General features: G+C 39.7%; 2 protein-coding genes across 2 annotated transcripts; both read left to right on the forward strand.

Moving 5' to 3' along the window:
- Nucleotides 1-6,662: 6,662 nt before the first annotated feature.
- On the forward strand, nt 6,663-9,842 carry LOC146521100 (uncharacterized). Its single transcript, XM_085154573.1, has 7 exons — nt 6,663-6,919; nt 7,015-7,071; nt 7,183-7,257; nt 7,580-9,092; nt 9,301-9,466; nt 9,552-9,634; nt 9,802-9,842. The coding sequence occupies exons 4-7, from the start codon at nt 8,889-8,891 to the stop codon at nt 9,832-9,834; spliced, it is 486 nt and encodes a 161-aa protein (XP_085010699.1). The 5' UTR covers nt 6,663-6,919; nt 7,015-7,071; nt 7,183-7,257; nt 7,580-8,888; the 3' UTR covers nt 9,835-9,842.
- A 1,477-nt stretch (nt 9,843-11,319) lies between these two features.
- Nucleotides 11,320-23,697, forward strand: LOC146521101 (uncharacterized). Its single transcript, XM_085146620.1, has 11 exons — nt 11,320-11,433; nt 11,590-11,717; nt 11,835-11,898; nt 11,987-12,081; nt 12,434-12,547; nt 17,472-17,804; nt 18,395-18,505; nt 18,946-19,263; nt 21,203-21,523; nt 23,191-23,520; nt 23,633-23,697. The coding sequence occupies exons 5-11, from the start codon at nt 12,529-12,531 to the stop codon at nt 23,695-23,697; spliced, it is 1,497 nt and encodes a 498-aa protein (XP_085002746.1). The 5' UTR covers nt 11,320-11,433; nt 11,590-11,717; nt 11,835-11,898; nt 11,987-12,081; nt 12,434-12,528.
- Nucleotides 23,698-24,131: the final 434 nt, after the last annotated feature.

A 24,131-nucleotide genomic window follows, 5' to 3' on the forward strand; every position in this document is an offset into this window, starting at 1 on the left:
ATGAAGCTCCACAGGCTGTTGGACAACAAGCTTTATAGTTTCAGTTGGTCCAGTTTAATGTGCAGCCATCACGGAGAAATAATCAGCAGCACTGAGAGCGCGCTCAGCAACAAAACCATTATTTCACTGCTCTGTGCTTTAAATCAGCAGGTTAATGATTTGCTGCAGCATTCGTTTTCACAATAGTGTTCTTTTATAGATTTTTCATCCCTATCTGATAATGTGTTTTAGTAGGTGGAGCTCGTAGGGATCATTTTTTGTGGAGTCATGTGATCCATCAAACACCCCCTTTAGATTGGTTACATGCTGCCAGCACCGCCTCTTTCATGTGAACGTATGAGCAAACTCTGGGTTAACTTAGTGAGTTAACACATGTTGGTTTGTACAACCTGACTGTAATAATGAAAACCGTCTGTTCTTCACTGGGATTCCCTTTTGTCCAGTTTGGGTTTTGAGTCCATTTTATTATTGTGTGACATTTAGAGGAGGACGGTAAACCTGTCCTGGTCGAGGAGGAGAGATTGCTGTTGTTCTCTGCAGTGGTTTAAGCATTCAAACGACAAACTCTGTAACATGAGTTCACTAAATGAAGCCCCTCACTGTAGTTTATTTTATTTCTGTAAAGTCGCATTATGATCATCCTAAAAACTTGATTCTGTTCGGATGTAGATCCAAGTGACAGACTCACCTCCGTCCCCTCAAACAGATCCCTCAGTCATGGACGTGTTCGTACAGCAGCTACTTTCAGCTGCTCCCTCATCACAAGACGCTGTCACAGCGCACAGCTCTGCATGTTTTACACCAAATGCAACACAAAGGCGATTATTGTCACCACTCAACATGTTAACCTCTACATTATGGAGCCATAAACCTCTGTTCTTACAATATAGTATGCTTTCATTATGTAACCCGGGTTAAAAAGATGCATAAATAGTAAAAGATAAGTAAAGTCTAAGAATATAAATATCAAAGAGTTCATTTATTTAAATTTTCTTGTTTATTAAAAAGATCAAAGTTCATGTCAACTGATTAAAAACATGTTTGCATTGTTTAAAATACGTTATCTTTCTTTTCTTGTGACTTCTTTGTGAGAACTGTAATTTCCTACCGGGATAAGGTCTGTGAAGGTAACACAGGGTGGAGAAGGAAAAAGAGAAAAAAGAGAGCGCGAGGAGAGAGGGCGGTGGTGAGTGAGTTACACGGAGCAACCGGAGAAGTTAGCTTGTTTTTATGTAGTATCAGTGAGTGTGTTTCGACTTTTCAGAAAGATAAGTCACTGTGTCGGTAAGTTAGTGACGTGACACGTAAAGTTTCAGCGTGAAGCTGCTGGACTGTGTGTTTTGTTTACTGCGGCCGTGCACGCATTGAGTTAAAGCGAGGCTAACCCAGCCGTTAGCTAATAAGGACTACTGTAGCTGCCGTTTCGCTAAAGTTGTGGGACGTAACAAGCTGCAGAGGATCGTTACCGAACTGGATAACGACGCACAGACCCCAGATAGTCACTCTGAGTGCCCGCGTCACTCACAGTACCTCTGGCAACGTGGGAAGCTAAAACAGGAAGCTTGTGGAGCACGTGGAGATCACGGACCTTCCTCATCTTTGTGCTACTGCATTCAGAGCGGAGTGTTTCTGAAGGAGCTGAAGACAACTTGTTGCCTGGATTAATCTGGTGGGAAGTGCACGTTTCACAAGGTACTGAGTTTATTTATTTATTTATTGATCGTTGAGTGAAGAACTTCCGGTTGGGAGATCGTTTTGGATTTATACTGGAGCAATTGACTATGTGCACGTTAGCATATGCTACTTCCGGTGCGTAAACTCCTGTGGGGAGCTGTGTTTCCGGTGTCCTATTCACGCCCTGTTTACGGTCCAAAACAAGTTAAGCAAATGAATAAATCAAGCGGCGATTTACATTTCTATAGATGTCTCGGGCATTTACCCAATATATCTGTAAATGATGTTCATCGACTTGTTGATATTTTTCCCCGCGCCTCAGAGCAAAAGAGAAAAGAGATTCAAATGTTATATTTCTCAGCTGTCCCTCGTTTATCGCGGGTGTTATGTTCTAAAAATAACCAGCGATAGGTGAAATCAAGTAGCCAATTTTATTTTTGACGGTGCAAAACGTTTCGTGGACATCGTGGACATACAGCACTGCACTTCAGAGTCACACTGCTAGCATCGATGCAGCGATTCTGTACAGGAGAGACGGAGGAGATCGTCTGCAGCGATCAGGACACAATGTGACGTAAAAAGAAAAGCATGCAAACTTGCACTAAAAAATCCACGAAACAGCGAGGTGAAAGGTGAACCGCGTTATAGCGAGGGACCGCTGTAATTGTGAAGGTAAGTCACAACATACCCTTCGTAAATACTAATGTATAGAAACCGTTACCAGCAATCTTTCATTTTTTGTGTGGCTTTTTTCACGGTTTGTTAACATGCTGTGTAGGTGTGTACTTGACTAGCTGTTATCACATAACGGAAACATCTGGTTTGACTATTCTTCACCTGTAGTTTGAATGCTGAACATTTACCTGTTTAAATCATGAGACCAGTCACTATACAGAGATGTGCTTCTGAATGTGGACGATGTGTCTTCTGCTGCAGTTCTGCTTGTGTTGAGTGATGTAAACAACTGATCGATCGAAACTCTTTAAACGTCAACATTGATCATTAGATTTTTTATGACACACAGTGGTGAGTGTTCCCACCTCCTGCTCTTTGTAACTTAACGCCATCTTTCCGTTTTTGAGTTTTGGACATGATTTTGGAGGATATCTTCGCAGTAGCGATTGACCGCAAAGTAAAGCTACCGGAAATGTACAACCCCACATCCGGTCTCAAACCAGGAAGTTAGCATTTTCTCGTGCACAGGGTCAATACAGGCCTGCAACGTAGGGTTTATCTCTGCCGGCTTTAGGTTTAGTTTGGGACCATAATAGTTTTATCACTGGTGGTTTACACTGTATATGTGGAGATTCTGTGTACAGTGGGTAAATTGCTGTGTGTGTTTTTGGTTTGCCTGAATACTGAAATCTGCCATTTTATTATTTTGTTTTCATTGTTTGGTAAATGAAAGGAGGGTTGCAATGCTCTACTTTACATGGTGTATGACATGATTTACTGCACTATAGACACTAGTGTTCATTTTTGCGTGTAGTGCTACTGTTAAGGAATAAGCTTCATTGATCCCAGAAACAAAAGAGAAGTTAATTTAAGAATATCGTACGAGAGTACACTAGGAAAAGAACCCAGGGCCCATTTATTACTGGTGTCAAGCCAGCCTCCACTTTGTTTTACGTTCCCTGTGTATTCAAAGTATTATGGCAAAAGATGTGGAAACATGATTTCAAAATAAAATCTCCTGAAGCATGATTTCAAAATGAAGGCCAACTTCCAGTAAATTAAGAGCACATTCACAAATATCAATTAGTCTTGTTTGCACACTCTAATGTTGGATACAAATGACATACCCTAGTATTCTAGTAGCAACATGTCAATATTAAAGCTCCTATTAACACCTCCGTTTGGATTTCAAAGTAAAAGCCCTCTGAATGTTTATTTATGAACTACTCTTTTAATTAATTCAGAATGGAAAACTCACGTTTCCACAGACTTGTTGCAGTCTATATTGACAGTATACAACCCCATAGTGATTCCATGTCAATATTAATCATTCTTGTTTTGCCCTTCAAAATTCTCTCTTTCAAATTGACCATATATCAGTGTGCGTTTTCAATGACTTCAGAAAGCTCTAAAATGGAAAATTGCTATTTCCACATAATAATTACTTTCTGTATTGACAGCATTCCATCCCACAGTGATACCATGTTGATCTCAAGTCATTCTGATTTTGCCTTTCACAATAAGAGCCCTTTCAAATTGCTCATACGGGAAATAATCTTTCAATGAATTCTGATTTCTCTAAAAAGAAAAATTCTTGTTTCCATTGCATAAATTCACTTAAGATCAAGAGTATGCAACCCCACAATGATACAATATCAATATCAAGTCAGTCTGATTTTGCGTTTCAAATTAATGGCCCGTTGAAATTGCCCATTTAAGACCTACCTTTCAGTGATTTCAAAATGCTCTAAAAAGAAAAAAAAACCCTGTTTCCACAAGATAATTCCACTTTAGATCAACAGTATCCAACCCCACAGTGATACCATATCAAAATCAAGTCAGTCTTATTTTGGAAGGCAAAATCAGACTTTTCAAATTTAGCATATATGACCTACTCTTTTAATGGTTTCAAAATGCTCTTAAATAGAATTTTGCTGTTTCCACAGGTTGAATCCATGTTAGATCAACAGTATACAGCCCCATAGTGATACCATATTAATATCAAGTCATTATGATTATGCCTTCCAAAATAAAAGCCTTTTCAAATTGTCCACAATTGACCTAACTTTCAGTGATTTCAAAATGCTCTAAAATGGAAAATTCTTGTTTCCACAGGGTACTTCCACTTTAGATGAACAGTATACAACCCCACAGTGATACCATATCAATATCAAGTCATTCTGATTATGCCTTCCAAAATAAAAGCCTTTTCAAATTGAGCATATATGACCTACTCTTTTAACAATTTCAAAATGCTCTTAAACAGAATTTTGCTGTTTCCACAGGATGAATCCATGTTAGATCAACAGTATACAGCTCCACAGTGATACCATATCAATATCAAGTCGTTCTGATTATGCCTTCCAAAGTAAAAGCCTTTTCAAATTGTCCATAATTCACCTACCTTTCAGTGATTTCAAAATGCTCTAAAAAGAATAATTTCGGTTTCCACCTTAGAATTATTGTGAAATGTTTTTTTATTCTTTCTGTTACTCACATGTATGTTTTGATGTGCAATGGTGTTAGTTTGAATGACATCTCCAAGGCCCTTTAATTTATAATTGTCTTTTTTCTTTTTTTGTTTTTACTTTGTTTGTCAAGTATTCACCACATTTAAAACCCACAAAAAAAAGACAATAGTTAACTTTAAAATTAGTACAGAGGTGGAGAATAAACTCAGCCGTGGTGTCTTTTGTCTTATGCAGTCAGAGAGATTATTGAATGTTTGGGTGGATGTATTTTCCTCTGTGGTGGGTTACGATGTGCGCCCACCACCCCAGGCTCCGTGGGGCTTGGTGGTGGTGCTAATGTAGGCCCCCGTCCGGATGGGCCTTTGTGGCTTCCAGGGGTGCCTACTTGGGTCAGTGGGGGACCTGGCCCCACGAGAGAGTACTTTGCCTTCACTTCCCTCCCCTCCTCATCCCCACTCCATCACACCGCCACACATGCAGGGCTTTGGCGTACAGTTGTTTCACTGAGGTGGGTGTGAGTCATTCCTGCTGTGTCCCCTTCCGACCACCTGTACCTCAATTTTATTCCACAATCTATACATCAACATCACTTGTGCTGGGCATGCTGAATGGCGTCCAAGGGATGGTCTGTGTATTCAACCTCTCCTAAGTTGCCGGTGCCCACGTCTCAATTTTAAATACATGTAGATGATAATGTTTCTCGGCAGGGGCCGTGCTGACACCAATATTTATTATCTACTGTTACTTATACTTATCTAGGTTGTGGCTGTGATACTTGCTGTTGTGTACTGTGTTATATTTTTGCTTGTTTTCTTTTCTGTTTTTTTCTTCCAGTAGGTAATCCAATGGAATTTACTGTCTTGTGTCACCGTCCCTCATCCCCTCTGTTTTCCCCCCTCTTTTGAACGTCTCTTGTCTAAGTCTTAATATTTCCTATCAACCAATTATGTGTATTCCTTTGATAATAACTGCAAATTTAAATTTTACAATAAAATGATTGAATAAATAAAGATATTTTAAAACTTCAATCAAGTGGAGCAATATTGCAAAGCCATAATGGTCCACTTGAAAAAAAACAAAATCTGTCTGAGAGCCTATACCGCCCACTACTGGACGTTACAATTAAACAGGCGAGCTCGGGGGGTGTCTGACTCTGTCGACATTTCAAAAACTAGAGGTGAAAACATGTCATTTTGAACATAAAAGTCTTGTGCAGAAAAAAATGCCGAAGAAGGAGAAGGGGTGAGTTCCTTCTTTTAAGTATAAACTTTAAATAGTAACTTTTAAAATTTGCTAACAAAGTAGTTCATCTCCAATTACATGTAATTGAGTAATCAAGTCTTGTAGCCTAGCCTGAGATATTAGCCAGGTTATTTCTGATTGTAAAAATGTCTTTTTTCTTATGTGTAACACGTAAAATTACATTTATGTCACCATATTATTACTGGGGTTTTTTCGATAACAGGCTTCGCTATGAGCAAAAACAAAAAAAGATTTGCGCACAGGACTCAGGCAAAGTTGTAGCATACGGCAGAAATTAATTAACACGTGTTCTATAACAGGCACATCTGTTGCTAACAGGCAATGGCTTTTTAACATCAAGTGCTGCACATTTTCTTCAGGGGCATTGTATTTCACAAAAACATGTTCAAATAGTACTTGAATAGAAACAAAGTTTTGTAATTAGTGGCACCGATTTAAAATTGTTCTCAATTCATTGAGAATATTATACATATTCTTTATAAAATGTTATGATTTCATATTCATCAATGATATAAATGCCACTGTAATGTTTTCTTTTTTACACTTAGAGTCTACCACTTCTGCTTATTTGGGGTATGTATTTTTTTCTTCTTTTCTTTCATATACATTTTCCAGGAAAAATAAAACTGAAAATGCTATATCTTCTGTTTTAGAACAAAAAGAAAACGATTACAATCAATGAAATTATTGAAACTGTGGAACAGCTGAAAAAACATGGCATGCAACTGGAGGACCATGCACTTCATAAAGAAGGCCCCTGGGGTCAAGTTTGCCTGACACTTGGTATTCAGAATAATAAAAATAACCGCTACAGAATTTGTGATGCATTTCGTCAGGTTAGTTCTTTTCACTTAATTTTTTTAAAAACATATTGTATTAAATTATTTAGTTAAAATCAAATTTATTAAAAATGTATGCATGTTCTCTACAGAACTTGTCTATACCAGTCAAAGGGGATTCAGATAATGGACAAAAGCCACCAGAGCAGGTTCCATAAATAAAATTCTGTGTTTGATATCAAATATGTTGGTATACCAAATTTTAGTCAATGTGTTACTGTTTAAATTATCCCTAAACTTAATATTGTCATTTTCAACAGGAAGAACTATCAGCTGCCGCTTCTCTGTCACCGGACATCTCCTCGCAGGTGGAAGGACAGCTGTCTCCTGAGCAGGTCAGTCATTAAAAATGCTTTCAAATAAGTTATGATTGGTGCTAGGATCATTGTTTAAATGACCACTTTATATTACATAAAAATATTTTTAAAAACACAATATACAATTAAAGAATTTTATCAAATGTTGTAACATAGAATGAAATTTATATTTCATGACACTTCTCAACATGAATTTTTGCTGTATATTTTGACATTAGAAACACTGGTTGTTAATATACTTAAAATACACAAGTGTTTCAAGTATATTTACTGATATTATAGTAGTTATGTAACATGGACAAAACGTTTTCTCACAAAATAAATCTTTCCTCTTTTTTAGCCTAACAGCAACTCATCTGATGATGGATTCATAAGAATCAGGGTCCCACTTGAACAGACTTTTTTTTCTTGAAAAGGAAAGAATGGACTAATATAAAAAATAAGAGATCCCAAAGAGGATACAAGGGACTACAGTGGACAGATCTGATTTCAGACGGAATACGGACAGTGTTTCCATATTGTTCCTTTGCCTTCAAAAGGCACAGAGTCAAGGCTTTGGACTCAGTAAGAAAGGGCCCTTTCTTCTGGTGTCTGGGTTACTGCAGTTTTGAGGACTGTCCAGTCACTGTCACTGTAGATAATGAAGACGATCTAAAGGCAAAAGTCAATTTTCAAGGTCTTGAGTGTGTGCACAACCACTATGAACTAAGAAGAAGGCCAGTAAGAGCTCATAAGAGAGATAAAATTGCCCATGAATTGGAAAACCAATTACCTAGAGCCATGTATCTGGAAAAAATGAGCAAAATGGATGATGATGTTGTGCAATCGGGGTGTAGAGATGAAGTTCCAACTCCTCAAGTGTTGAGAAACATAGCCTTGGAAATCTGAAAGAAAAGTCGTCTTCATCATAATGAGATTATGAGTCTCCAGTTAATGGTGGCAAACAAGAAGAACAACCCAGACGATGTATTGCAGAAAGTGATGTTACATCCAAAAGGTGTTTTTTTTTTTTATGGTCTTCCAGGAGCATTGAGATTTTCCAGAGCCGCTGTTGGGAGGACATAGTTTATTTGGATGCTACAGGAAGTATCATGAAAAAAAGAAAGAGTTCGCCTCCTTTCTATGTTTACGAACTTGTAGTAAGAAATCCACAGAAAACATCCTCTCCCCTACCAGTGGCTACATATTTAACATGTGACCATACCACTGCCTCAGTCACATATTTTTTGGAAGCATTTCTGACTGATGTTGCAAGGGCCTTTGGGCGCAAAGCCATGTGTTCACCTTTAATGCTTATGTGTGATGGATCTATGGTCCTAATGCAAGCTATCTGTTTAGCTTTTGCAAAAAAAAATCTGTCTGACACAATAAATCATTATTATAACATTGCTTTGGGGAAAGGAAACAAGGCAAACTTCGAGGTTCCAATTCTTCACAGATGCCTTAGTCATGTTATGAAGAATGCCAAGGAGATCTGTAAAAAGTAGTAAGTGTAGTCCTTTTAATACAGTATTCACTTGTTTGTTTGTTTTTTATTGTGACATGTGACATGGCATTTCATTTTTCAATTTGGGAAAACATTATTACTGTTTTGGAAACACTTAAAGATAATTTCTTCTTAAACTGCACCAAAGAACTACCATCTTGCAATGCACACTGTTGGAGTCTTCACTACTGCAACTTCCTTAAAAGACCTCACTGACATGGTTCGAAGTGCTGCAGTTGTTTTTGGGAGTCCTTGTAGTGGTGAGAATGTCGAAAAACATTTTCACAACCTGCAGTTATGGATGCAGAAAGCCAATGTTGATGTTGATGGCAATGCCAGAAACGCAAAAGCTGATGAGGACCTGAAGGTAAACTGAAGTCAATTTTTATTATTTATCTAAAGGCTAAACTTTTGCCTCTTATACATCTTTTTAAATACTTTGGAATAGCATAATAATCACAAGTAATTTTAAATGTTTTATACAACATAATGTTGGGTTTTTAGATTATAGATATGACAGATGAGTGCACACAATGTTCAAATCACATAATTATTCTGTTTTGTCTGTTGGCTAGGGAGTCAAGGGAAACAACCTCTTTGGGAGACATTTTAAGGAGCTCATTTCCAACACATCATTGGAGATGGATGGTGAGGCAAACCCTTACTACAGCAAGGGGCTCATGGAGCACATCAGCAAATATCTTCTTCCTTTTTCTGGATTATGGTCTGCAATAATGTTAGGTAAGCCATTTTAAAGTAGACAAGTAATTAGTTTATAAAATGAAATTACACACATCAATATTATTATAATCTTCAAAATCCAAAGGTGACCTTGGAAGACATGGCACTGGGAAAATGTATGAGCAGTACCACAACAAATACAATGCCTTAAGAAAGATCAAGAGACAAGTAAGACACATGATTTTTAGTATATATACATATTTGTGTGGTGTGATTGAGAAACGGCGGGTCCAGAGGAGTCATCTGTATTGCAGATCATACAACATTGCACACAACAACAATGTGTATCTTTAAAAAAAAATCACATTTAATGATTTCTTAATTTGATTTTTCAGAATATTACTGAGAGTAATAAAACTCAGGGATAATGGAGAAGAGCCAGTGGGATCTGAAACATATCCGTCTACGTTTGGGAAGGCTCACCAGGCTGGATGACTTTGTTGTCCAGTATCAAATCAGTCACACAGCGCTGCTGAAGGAGTACGAAGACTCAAAAAGAATGCTTCAAAGAAAGGTTTGCAGAATGACTGGCTGATGTCCATCAATGCTTTGCCGTTTCAAAATGGAACATTAAAAAGAAGTCTTCTTGATGTGGTGGGATATTGAGGTGCCCCACATTGTGATTTTATAGCTTGGTGGCACTGGTGTGTCTTACTGGACATTTTTGTGTGTTTTGCTTTATTGTAAATTAAGGAAAATGTTGTCACAGCATTTCACTTGTAATTCCTAAACAATGTTCAATGATTCCTATATTTTGTTCAGAAATTTAGAGTGGACGAAGAAAAATGGAAGGAACGTCGCCAAAAAAAGAAGGGGAGATATGTAACAGTACTCCGCAAGCCCTTTCCTTTCAGGAGATCTTCAAAGACGGTATAAAATGTTGCGCAAATTTATCGTTCATTTATAAAGACAAATATTTTGCCTAACATTTTTTGTGTCTGTTGTACACAATATTTATATAGGTTGCTTCCTCTATGGCCCCGAGTTCCCCTGTGCAGACTGGTAGAGTTGAGGATGTTACCTTGGAAACTCCAGAATTTCAGGTAGGATTGACAACTGCTAACATAAAGGATTCATCAAAGTAATAGTAATGCCTTCTTTTTCCATAGAAGATCCTTTCCATGACACAGTAATCAGTCATGGACACGTGTATGAAGGGCAAATCTTATTTATTTACATGTTGATATTCATTCGATGTGAACATCCAGGATTTTGGTTGACTAGTTGTAACCTTAACCTAAGTGGGAGGCACCAAAATTCAAAATGATTGCAGTGATTACATGGTAAATTTTTGGAGTAACAAAATAAATAAATGTTTTCCTCAGTAGAAACTGAATGGGAACAAGCATTCAGGAACATAGTTAGAGTATGGGAAAAGTAACTTTGCAAGTGTTGCCATTACAGCTTTGAGTTTATATAGTTACCAATGCTCAAGGGTGGCTGTAGCTCAGGTGGTAGAGCAGGTCATCTACTGATTTGAAGGTTGGTGATTCGATTACTGGCTTCTCCTAGTCTGCATACCAGATATCCAAGATACTAACCATAAATTGCTCTCCAGTGCATCCATCGATTGTGTGTGAATGTTAGAACACACTTAGAAAAATCTGCTTGGGTGAATGCACAAGTTGTGTAAAGCGCTTTGAGTGCTCAGAGTAGAAAAGCGCTTTATAAGAACCATCATTTACCATTCAAGACATGGAGTGATACATTTTGAATGAATTTTCCAAAGACATGTTGTTAATAACAGTCCATAAACCTGTGTTAGAAATAACAAAACCATGTTCAATAGCTGGTCAGATCTTATGTTAAGTGTGTTTTCCTTTAATGAGGAGGTCCTGTCTTTGTGGAAGAAAAGAGACACAGAGGTTGTGGTTTCTGTGCTTCCCTCAACAAACCATGGTACGTCCATAATTATCCGCCACAGTGATCTGCCAACCCTTCGACCACAGCTGTGGCTAACAGGCGAGGTATATCAATGATTAATTTAAGCACTCATAACCACAATAATTAGACTGTGTAATGTAATTCAATTAAAAGGACATTATCATGAAATTATTTATCATTAACATAATTTAAAGTATATAAATTACATAGCTTTGTGTTTATGCAAATTGTTTACGTAGGTAATTGAAGGGCTGTTTCATTGTCTGGCAAAAAAGGAGCAAAAGGGGATCTACATTATGAACCATTACACAGCTGCTTGATTCTCTTTGGTGATCGGACACAGCTTTCTCGCCAAAGCTTGGGGAACGTAAGATGATTGTCCAATGTCCATATAATTATGTTCAAATACATTTAGAAAGAATTACTGATTGAATGCTAACAGAATTCCACAAACTGTAAGAAATACATAAATGTTTTCTGACAGGTAAACTTCGATCGGTACCATTGTCACGTTTGTTAACATTAAAAATGTACACTGGAAGTTTCTGGTAAGCAACAAGATTATAACTTTAAAGTCTGTGTATTTTTTTAATGACGATATATTAATATTGTTTTAATGATTTATCTTTGCTACAGTTCATCAATGCAGTGAATCACACTGTTGATCTCCTTGATCCTGCCCCAAGTTCATCAGAGGAGGAAGACTCTAAACTCGCTGCACGTAAATTCAGGTATTTAGGCTTTAACACATTTTGTTCTATGCAAACAGGCTTTACAAGTTAATTTACTACAACTGCATCTTTGTAGAAGCTTGTTGTACCTGGCCCCACAATGCGTGTTTCTCTGTTGGCATCCTCTTGGCCAGGTCTCATTTGCAAAATAAATCAGTACGGTTAAATAAAAATTATCAGGTGAACAAATTATTTAGACAATAATTCTGATGCAAAAGAGCCAAACGGGACAGGCCAAAAATAAATAAATAAAAAATAAATAAAATTCTGTATAATTCTGTAAAATATCTTTTTTTTAAATTAGGAAATACGACATATACCAAATTGTATTCTGCTTTGTAATAATGTGCAGTGATTACTTAAAAATGAGGAGAACCCGCCACGCAAAAACAGAATGGGTGGACATTAAATGGAAGGGAGGTGTGTTGACCCATCCAGTGCAGAAGGATGGCTTCAGCTGTGGATGGTAAGTGATGATAATATACATTTGTATATAATTTCTTACTTGTTTGCCATCATGCCATGGTCAGAAGAATATCCACATCCAGAACAGTAGCTGTAATAGATATGAATACATCTAATTCTAAATTTCACAGTATACTGCACAAATTAAGTATATGGTTAATACTTTGGTGCCCTAAGTCATGCAGATTTTGTGACATACTCTTTTTAGGATGTGCAGATATTAAGGCTGCACAGCGATTGCAGATAGTACTTATACTTATACTTTAAAGAGAGCAAGTCACAGTCGGGAATTTCAGTTCAATTCAATTTTATTTATATAGCGCCAAATCACAACAAAAGCCGCCTCAAGGCGCTTCATAGATACAGAGAAAAACCCAACAATCATATGACCCCCTATGAGCAGCACTTTGGCGACAGTGGGAAGGAAAAACTCCCTTTTAACAGGAAGAAACCTCCAGCAGAACCAGGCTCAGGGAGGGGCGGGGCCATCTGCTGTGATTGGTTGGGGTGAGAGAAGGAAGACAGGATAAAGACATGCTGTGGAAGAGAGACAGAGGTTAATAACAGATATGTGTCATAAAGGATGCACAGCGATTGCAGATAGTACTTATACTTATACTTTAAAGAGAATAAACACAGGATTCAAGTGTAGGCTTGAAATACTGCTTGGAATGGACGGTCTGAATATATATGAAAGCCTATATCAGAACAGATTTGTGACACTGTTAAAGTCTAAAAATCTTTATTACTGAAGCTCATCAGGGAAACACAAAGACTTCAGACCCTCCCACTGTCTGCACAGAGATCTGCCACAGAGAGTGGTGTTATTCCACAGATCTGATTGGTCAGTAGGTGGTGAGTTCATACCTGCTGATCTGCTGAGGTCTGACCCAGTGAACTCTGGGTCACATTTGACTGAATGTTTAGAGATTTTCATTGTTTTTCAAAGGTCTCACAGAGGACACAGACTGGGCTGGTGTTTAATTTTCCTAAAAGCTGTTTCATTCATTTCTTTTCCTTACTTTGATTCACCAGAGAGGAGATGAGTTTGTAAGAGCGTAGAAGCTCCAGCAGCATTTATAGTCTAAACACAGCTGTTTTATTCTGTTTGACACAAAGACTGAAACATTTCACAAAGAGGTCAGAGCGACTTCAGAGTTCTTTCTAAAGAGATGAGGATGCAGAGCTGTCTGTACCTGGTCTGTGTCCAGAGGAATGTGTTTGTAATAATGAACAAACTGCAAGTACTCAGCTTCATACTTTAGAAGGCCTCAGTGATGTGGACTCTTCAGCTGATCTGTCCACGAGGAGGAGGAGACGATCTTAGAGGAGAAACAGCTACGATGGTCACACAGATTCAGCCTCACTCTGAGAAAACCAACAGACTGACAGCAGCAACTACACCTGCTCCATCAGTGATGGGAGAGACCGACAAGCGTTCATTTACAGGTCAAAGGTCAGCAACAAACCCCAGCACCTGCTGTAGATACTGATGTCAGTCCTGTAGGCAAAGGTCAGAGGTCAAACTGAAGGGAAGATTTCCTAAATAGACTCACAGTAACATGTAGCTCAGAGCTAACCTCAGTGGAAACAGGATGTCTCTGCTACGACAGCTGCAGTGGAGGGTTCCACTCACAACATCTGCACACTGTGCACAGTGGAGAACAGCTGGACGCACACAGATGTGCAGCAGTGTGTGTTCCTGCTGGCAGACAGCTGTGAACAACAACATGAATCTGTCTGTGAGAGTCCAGTCACAGGTTGAGCTTCAGTGTGAGACTCTCTCCTTCCTCCTGGGTGATAAGAAGACGGTTTCATCTGGGAACGACCTCGGGCAGCACTGCTGCGTTATCTTGTTGAGATGTTGGGAAGGCCTCCAAACATGATCCACCCACGAGGCCGAAGAGCACGAAGGGGAAGGAAATGTTTATCAAAGCAGAAAAACAAAACGCCATCCTGAGAGTGCAGCCATAACTCTCCCTGTGTGAGAAGATCCTGCTCAGCTGTTGCTTAGCAGCCGTGTTTACTCTGGCATGGAAACCAGAAACTGGGCTGTGAGCTGGACTCTGACAAACAGCAGCAGCAGCGTCACCATCAGGTTTCCATAGTGCAGCAGAAGCACAACACCTAAAGTCTACCTGGAGGTGGTGCAGATTGTTTCTGTTGTTCAGCACGTGAGCTGGAAGTGTGGTAACTTTAACCTCAAGCATCAGTTGAGTCAGAGCAGCTGTGCCTCCTCCTCCATGCCCATCAGGAAACAGAATGCAGATCTGTCTTCCTGTCCTTCAGACAACTCTCCTCTGTTTGGCGTCCTATACTATATGTGCTGTTTGCTTTATCTCTTTAAGGAAGGATGAAAGAAATAAAAAAGAAACTTTTTCTCATGATGGGTTAGCTGTGGAAATATCCACCAGTTACACTCCAGTGGATGCTCAGAAAACAGCTGAGGGTTATTATCCACCAGCCTTCTTCTAGTAGCTGACCTGCTGCTGAAATCTTGAAAATCTCATTTGCACAAAATTGTCTGTCATCTATGATCCAATCAGCTTCAGTTTCTTCTGTCGTGTGACATCATCGAACCTGACAAATCTCAAGATCTGATGACAATAAACATGAAACTGATTAAGAGTTAGTGTGAAATATTTAGAAACTTTGTGACAGGACAGAGAAACTATTTTACGCTGATTATTGTTGCAGAAGTGTCCTTCACTGAGTATCCAAGCAGTCACAATAAGGGAGATATGTGTCCATGTTTGTGTCCTCGCTTCACGCCTCCACACAGATAAAGACCTGATTATAGTTTCCAGTCTGCTGGGCTCCAGGTGACATAGGCTCCATTAACAGAGTGAGAGGGTCTCTGCAGACACCCACAGGCTCAGCGTCATGACCACACTCGCCCTTAATGCTGCTCACATGTGCAAAAGCTGTTTCTTCATCCTGCAGCTCCAAAGAGCTTTGCACAGCGCAGCCGAAACCAGCAGCAGGTAGTTATTCAGTCTTATATTGAAATCATCACCTGGTGTTTAATTTTTATTATTATGGTTAAATAACAGAATTCTTCTTAAATTATTACATTTGTACACATCTGTGGAAATGTCTCTGGACTCTCCTCAGCAGTAGATTTACAGCTTTAAACAGAGAGACATTTATTTCCCCAGAGATTGTTAAAATAAAAATCATCAACATTAAGATTTAAGGTCTATGGTTCCCATGGTAACAACCTTCACCTCCAAGGGTTGAATAAATGTCTTGGATCCGATCTTTAGAGATAAACACTCAGTCCCCACCAAATGAATGTAACAGAGAAATAAATGGACTAAATGAAACTGAACTGAAGCTGTGCTGACACACTGAGGACAGACTGGACTCTGCATGCTGCGTTTACTGTCTGCTCAGGAAAGCAGAGCACCGCTGCACACAGAAGGGTTACTGTCTGCTGTATTCATCACAAAACACTTCTATCAAAATAATTTCATTGTTCACAGTTTATTTCAAATGTTTTTATATTATCATTTCACAATAACCATTTACTGGCTCTTAAAAATTAAGAAATATAGCTGCAGTTTGAAATCAGATCATACTTATTTTATCAGACATTTGAACATATTTGTCATGTTTTAAATTATAAACAACACTTATTTAAAAAGGTCCCAGTCAGCTTTCAGAGAGCTCAGGCTGAGTCTGTGCAGCTGAACATGGCAGACTGCCACAGATCACCTCTGAGGAAAGACGAGGTCGTTCAGCTTCCTCGTAGTTTCACACCTGTTGATGAACTTTGTGTCGGCCAAAGTTCATCAACAGGTGTGAACCTAGAAATGTGAACCTTCAAGTCACTGACAGCTGATTATAGCGTGTCCTGGTGCTCTTCTGTGATTCAGCTTTACAGAGTGGCAAGGACATCATCATCATCATCATCATCATCATCATCATCATCATCATCATCATCATCAGTACTGTGAGAGAAGTTCAGTGGAGTCAACATCCAGAGCAGCAGAATGAAAGAAACACAAAACACTTCAGCCTCTGCATCAGTCTGAAGTTGAATAATGTACAAGAACAAAGCTGAATGTTTCAGTGCTCACATCTTTGTGGCAGCAGCAAAAAAAAGTCTTATTTATACGTGGATCTTTGAGATGAAGGGATTCTTCCGCAAACTTAAACAATATTTTATTAAAATGAAAATATTTTAGAATAAATTCTTAATCATAGAAATAAATTCTTTGAATGTGACACTGGAACAGAGAAAAACATCTTAGACGATTTCTTTCTGTCACACAAGTTTTTTTTCTTTAAATGACAGTTCTCTGTTTTTCTCCTTGAATCAAAGTTTTTTCTATCAATCAGTTTTCATAAATAAACTGTTTCTTATAGGCGTTTCTATACTCAAAGCACTTTAAACAACGTCACTCATTAATCCAAGCACTTTTCCCTCTAACATCCACACTGTGATGCATCACAGAGCAACTTGGAGTTCGTGTCTGGCTCAAAGATATTTGGCATGCACACTGCAGAGACTGAACCACCAGCCTTCCAAATAGCAGAGGACCTGCTCCACCACTAACACTAACGCTACACCCCAACAGTGAGTCACATTCAGTGTGTGCAGCCAAACATGATGGCAGACTGCCACAGATCACTTCTGAGGAAAGAGGAGGCGTTCAGCTTCCTCATAGTTTCACACCTGCATGAAGCAGCCTCACCCTGACAGCTTCAAATCACTGTCAGCTGATCACTTCCTGTCCTGTGATTGGCTGAGCTTCAGGCCTTCTCTCAGTCAAACTGGAAACAGGGATTGAGACAGTGTGAGGGTTTGTGGAGTGCCACAGTGCTGTAATGAATACTGTAGTGGAAGAAGTTCTTTCACACTCTTCATCCTGGAGCTGCTTTATGTCCATCTTCTGGTTGTGGTTTGTTATCATTTGCAGACCAGCAGGTGGAGGTGAAGGTGGAGGAAGGCTCAGACTCCGTCATCCTGCCCTGCAAAACAACACCTGACCTGCTCGAGGACACCACAGTGGAGTGGACGAGATTTGACAGAGAAATCTTGATGGTCCATGTGTATCCAAACAGGAGTGACCACCTTAAGAACCAGGACGACCTTTACTGTGGTCGCACGAAGATGAACGAAGACCTGCTGAGAACTGGAGACCTCAGTCTGACCCTGAAACACCCCACAGAGAGAGACGGCGGAGGATACATCTGCACCATCTACAGGGACAAAGACATCCTGAGACACAAAGTAGTGCTGCAGGTCAAAGGTCAGACATGGAGATACTACAGATGGTGCCACTTTGTTATGTCCCATACCAATATCAGAAATTTGGATATCTGCTGATACAGACATGAATCCGTCTTTTGTCATTAGAAAAACTGTTTTTCTATGTCGTGCTGCATTTTGTAAGTTTATACTCAAGTTTTAACAAACAAAACACATAAAACTAATCATGCAAAATACTTCACTTTTCAACAATACTGATCCTTTTATTCAAACCTTTAGCAGAACTTTAAATCTACACATTTAAAGTAATATTCAAAAAGTAATTTAAATGCAATTTTATGCAGTTTTCAAAACTGGTTTGGTTATGAAAAAAAAACAAGTACAATATCAGGACAAAATGATGTTTATTTTCAACAACTTAAAACAAAACCCGTTGTAACAGGACACTTTTATACTTATAGCTGAACGTAGTGGAAAGCAATGCAAATAAATGTAGACTCGGCTTCATGATGGATGCCAGTATTTCTCCCTGATATCTGATCCAGTAATTTAGGTCAGACTGATAATGACGCCATATATCCCTTCCCTAGTAGATAAAGGTCAGAGGTCATTTTTTATGTTTCTCCACAGAACCATTTCCAGCCTGGACAAAAGCCCTCCTGGTTCTCCTGCTTCTCCTGCTTCTTGTTCTCGTTGTTTCTGGAGGTCTCATATTTCATTTTCGTCACTATCTCATGTCAGGTGAGTGTCTCCTACTACACTACCCATAATGCATTTGTGTGGTAATATTTGTCATTTGTTGACTTGTTGGCATCAGTTACAAACAGCTGCTACAGAGAGCTGAAGAGAGTAAATGTTCCTCCTTGAGTTGTGCTCAGTCATGTGGTGGAGAGCTTCAGATGTTCAGACACATGAGATCTTCATGGTTTCTGTGCTGATGTGTGTGAGACATGGCCGACTGTGGAGGCTCAGTCTGTCTGTTCTTCTGCTCTTCATCCAACATGTCTGCAGCACTTTACAGGACGCTGCAGACTAGTTACCAAAGAACGAGTCAGGAACACATCAGGAACAAACTGAGACACAATCTGACTGAGACTAGAAGACAAGGAGGGGACAGGGAGGTCATGTGACCATCACAGCTGCTGCTGATGTCATCATGCTGTGCTTTGTTGTCCTCAAAGGTTACAAGGTGGAGGTGGATTCAGGGGTGGAGTCTGTCCAGCTGCCCTGCAAAACCACAGTTCGCCTGACTGAAGATGCTAAAGTGGAGTGGACGGACAAATATGGGAAGGTCCACGTGTATGAGAACGGCTCTGACCAGAATAAAGAACAGCTCCAGGTTTATAGAGACCGAACGGAGATGAAGAGAAAATGGCTGAAAACTGGAGACCTCAGTCTGACCCTGAAACATCCCAAAGACAGTGACACCTACACCTGCACCGTCTACAGCCGGCAGCAAAAGATCCTGATGAAGAAGGAAGTGGAGCTGAAAGTCAGAGGTCAGTTCTGTAGATACAGGTCAAAGGTCAGACTCATTGTAATGGTGTGCTAAGTATCAGTTGGCTAAACGCTCCTTCCTCCCCCCAATACATCACAATACAGCATAAGCTTTTTTGAGTCTCGATATTGGAACATAATTTAGAACTTTGTCTCACTTTTAGATTTCTTAATGAACGGGTTCTTATATAGCACTTTTCTATCTGAGCACTCAAAAACAAATGGCCTCATTCACTCATTAAAGTACTTTTTTCTAGACTTTTTCTATCAAACATTTACACAATTTCACATTCCAGCCACCTGACATGAGACTGGAGCAGATCAAACCAATCAAACCTTCAACCTTCCCATTAGCAGATGTCCTGCTCTATCCCCTGAGACACCCCACGAATTTGTGGTGTCCCTGCCTCTCTTTCACTGGCTTTTGACCTCAAACTCTAACCACCATCTAACAGGATTATAACCACCATTAAAAATGAATACGGCAAGGCCACTAATGATACAGTTCACATGGAAGCATAAGACTCACAAAAATCAAATTTGCTTTCATTATGAGATTGCTTGCATACGAGGCAGGGCTGGAAACTAAACAGAACATGGTTAGAGAGCTTCCATTTATTAGACAGCACACCAAGAGAGTCAAACAGACCCAAGAACAGGACTCAGGCAGACAATGATCACATGTGGAGACAAGTCAGGTTTGATACTCTCAGAACAAAATGGTCAGAGAGCAATAAATACAGAAGCTTTAATTATGCTTCATACTGTGGATCGTCACACACTGAATGGAGAGAAATTACTGAGGACACATATTCAGACTTTATGACCTTGAAATTCCAACTTATTTACTTCATGTCGTTAGTAAATGTGAATGAGATAAAGTTTGGTCGTCAGTGTTTATGTAAAATTATCTGAGTAGTTAAAAGTCAAAGAATCTAACAGATCTAACCAGTTTAAACAGGTGACTGTTGTCATGTTTATATTATTTGCTTTAACATAGTACAGTGTAGTCCCATCCTCCATGAGCTGTTTCTCTTGTTGAAGACTATCATCACAAAAGGAGGTTCAGATGATGCGTCAAATCCCAACAAATAAAAATAAGAGCGTTTTCTTCATCATTATTCTGCCCTCGCACTTAACTAGGCAGACAGACAACCATCATCCCATGTAGAAAAACCACACCGTTGTTCCTTTCTGGTGGATTTATTTGACTGGATGCATAGCATGGCTTTGTTGAAATGCATGAATGGATGAATGGTAAAACTGTAAACAAACACAAAATATCTCGTGTGAGCTGACATAAGCAAACAATCTTATAATTAGAAGATGCTATGACCTGTTACTATGCAAAGCAAAGCAGAACGAAACAAGCTAACAAGCTAACGTTAGTGGTTAGCTAGTGCTAATTAGCGTCTAGGCTAATGACTAATAAAGCATCATTGAGTGAATTTACTTTCTCAAAATATCACAAACAACACACGGCAGTTAGTGCTAAACATTCACTGGTAAAACACAACATTACTGCCAACTTACAGACTGTGCTGGCTTAAGAGGCAGCATAGGCAGGCACAGGAGTAGCAAACTGTCCTTCTCCCGTTAGACAGGAAGTAATGAGAAGTAGCACTTCCGGTAGAATGTCAAAATAAAATGAACAGTGTGCCAGAAACGAATAAAGGTTGCATGAACTTATATAACACTACATAATGTGAGTGGTGACTCTTAAGAACCAGAACAATCATCATCAAATGTCAGAGTCTCACTCACCACCAGCCTCCTCCTTCTTCAGGAGTAACAGCTGAATGAACTGTTTCAAATGTCAGTGCATCTGCTGATGTAAGAGGATGGAACTAGTCAGAAAGGATTTCATGGAAATATTTCAACTTATCCAGTAAAAGGAAACATTGTAAATGTATTCATGTTGTGCTTTTTTTGTTCTCTCAGTGTTCCAGGTGGAGGTGGATTCAGGGGTGGAGTCTTTCCAGCTACCCTGCAAAGCGTTAGTTAAACTGCCTAACAGTGTTAAAGTTGTGTGGAAGGACAAATACGGAAAGGTCCACGTGTATGAGAACGGCTCTGACCAGCCTGAAGAACAAGAACAGGATTACAGAAACCGAACGAAGATGAATGAAGACCTGCTGAAAACTGGAGACCTCAGTCTGACCCTGAAATACCCCACAGAGAGAGACACAAACACCTACACCTGCACCGTCTACAGGGAGGGAAACATCCTGATGAAGAAAGAAGTGGAGCTGAAAGTCAGAGGTCAGTGGTGTAGTTACAGGTCAAAGGTCAGTGGTGTAGTTACAGGTCTGAGGTTTGAATCTTGCTTTCTAAGTAGTTGTGATGAGTAGAAATAAAAAGTTAACTGAAGGCAAAACTGGTTCCCAGTGAAGGAGCCAAAGTGAACTGACTGATTTTAAAGTAGCCCTAAATTAATATGCTGTGTGGGAGGAAAATGAATGATTATTTAAAGAAGAGCAAAGTGACTTGAGCCCCCTTCACAGTTGCCTGCCTACCTTCACATTTGGCACTGTGCCCTTTTTGACAGACTTAACTTGTGCATGTGTGTGAGCAATCTTCTTCACACATGAATCCAGTTATGGATCCTCAGAAGGTTTAACTAAGACTTTTAGAAGCGAGATGGTTGAAATCAGTGAGTCATTGCAGACATGTATAAAGCACAGCCTGGGTAAACTTTAATTACCTGCTTCCAGATTCAGAGAAAATTACGTTATTCTGTTTCAACCAGAAACCCTTACACTGTCGGGACAGAGGCTGCTCCTGAGGCCTGATTCGTTTGGTGGTCTTTTCCCTTTAAAATAAAGCTGTTACTTCCTGTTGTTCCCAGGACCTTAGCCTCCTTGCAGCATGAAGCACCTTTAAAGCAGCTGCTGTTGTGAATTGCTGCTATATATTTATACATAAAACTGAATTTAATGCTGATATCGATCAGAGAACGGTTAGCAAATACACAAACTTGAGCAGTGCCAGCATGCTGCACCTGCCTTGAAACACCTAATTAAGGCACCACCACACCCGTCTGCCAACTCGGTCACAGGCTTGCCAACAATCAAACACACTAATGCTAAACTGAACACAACTTACTCTCGTTGACCAACTTACCTGTTGTGGCATAAACATTAAATGGTAAATACAAACTGACCCAGTTCATAACCACAATGAACTTCACCTCCCTATCTTCTGGAGCATGTTGGGTTTGAGGCGACTTGTAAGGCAAAAGCTTCAGTGACAAGAGCCCTCAATTTCCTGTCCCCAACAGAGAACTTATCCCCAGATTACTCTGAAAATAAGGCTAAACAATTGTATTCTCTGTTGTATCGTATGTTATTCTATTTTTTTATTCTATTCTACTGTTTTTCTTAATTTTTGCTGCTCTTAACTTTGTCCGCTTTGTGCCGTGACCATACTGGGACTGATAAAGGTTTATCTTATCTTATCTATGCAACTAGTGCCTGAAGTAAGAACTTAAACTCAGACACTCACCTCACTTAACTGGGAAGTTGTATTTTCCAAGGTAACATTATTCTAGACACCTACAAGTCAAATATTCAAAAATGAAATATTGCCAATTCCAAGCTTCTGTTTTCTGAGATCACGGACTAGGCCCCACTTGTTATGTTTTCCTAAAAGTGCCACTGCACACTCACACCAGCTACAAAGCCAACAAGGATGCCTGGCACTAGAGCTCACCTTTCTTTTGCCTTAAGTAGCTCTAATCGCTGACTAAAGTCGGCTGAACAAAACAGGGTGGCATCAAAGGCAGGAGAGACCCACATGAGGTCAGTTTTATAGGAGCTCCTGCAATGACTGTAACATTGTTCTTCAGCTTTCTCTGCATCTGTTAAACTGTCAAAACTAAGCAGCACAAGGTCACAAGAGGTCATGTTGTTTATTTCTCATCCACTCAGACTGTCAGGTGATCGTGGAGGAGGGGGTGGAGTCTGTAAAGCTGCCTTTCCAAACCACAGCTGAGCTTCCTGAAAAGGCCACAGTGAAGTGGGAACGATATAAACCAGAATACATGATGGTTCACATGTGTCAGAGTGGATCTGACCAGCCTGACAAACAGCACCAGGTTTACAGAGGCCGAACGAAGATGAATGAAGACCTGCTGAAGACTGGAGACCTCAGTCTGACCCTGAAATACCCCACAGAGAGAGACACACAAGTCTACACCTGCACCGTCTACAGGAAGGGAAACATCCTGATGAAGAAGGAAGTGCAGCTGAAAGTCAGAGGTCAGTGCTGTAGACACAGGTCAGAGGTCAGAGGTTTGCATCATCTAATTTTCTGCTTCCAGTCAGTAGTGTATTTTGTAGTACCATCCATCCATTCTCTTATCCTTGTCAGGGTTACGGGGGGTTGGAGACTATCCAGCTACCACAGGGAGAGTGGACAGGTCACCTAACACATAGAGACAGACAGACGTTCATTTGCACCCTCACACCTTTTAGTTTAGAATTACCAATGATCTAACCGCACTAACTGCATGGAGGAACCCGGAGAGAACCCACGCAAACACGGGAACACACTCCCCACAGACAGGCCCAGTCATGTGGAATCAAACTCAGGACCTTCTTACTGTGAGACCTGCTATTAAATTATTACTACTATATTCATTTAAAGCTACCTGAGGGTAAAAGGTTTCCCACTGAAATGTCTCTAATTGAGTTTGGGGCCAAAGGGAGCTGACTGATGGTACCATTTTAATACAGTCTGTCAAAATGAAAACATGACTGTAAATTCAGACACGTGAGGTTGTGCTGAAAAGAATGATACCACCAAGGCAATAAACAGTTTTTAAAGGTGAAATGTGGAGGGAAAATCAAAAGTAGTCAAAAATGGCCAA

The sequence above is a fragment of the Neolamprologus multifasciatus genome, chromosome 3 (genome assembly GCF_963576455.1).
Source record: "Neolamprologus multifasciatus chromosome 3, fNeoMul1.2, whole genome shotgun sequence".
NCBI lineage: Eukaryota > Metazoa > Chordata > Actinopteri > Cichliformes > Cichlidae > Neolamprologus > Neolamprologus multifasciatus.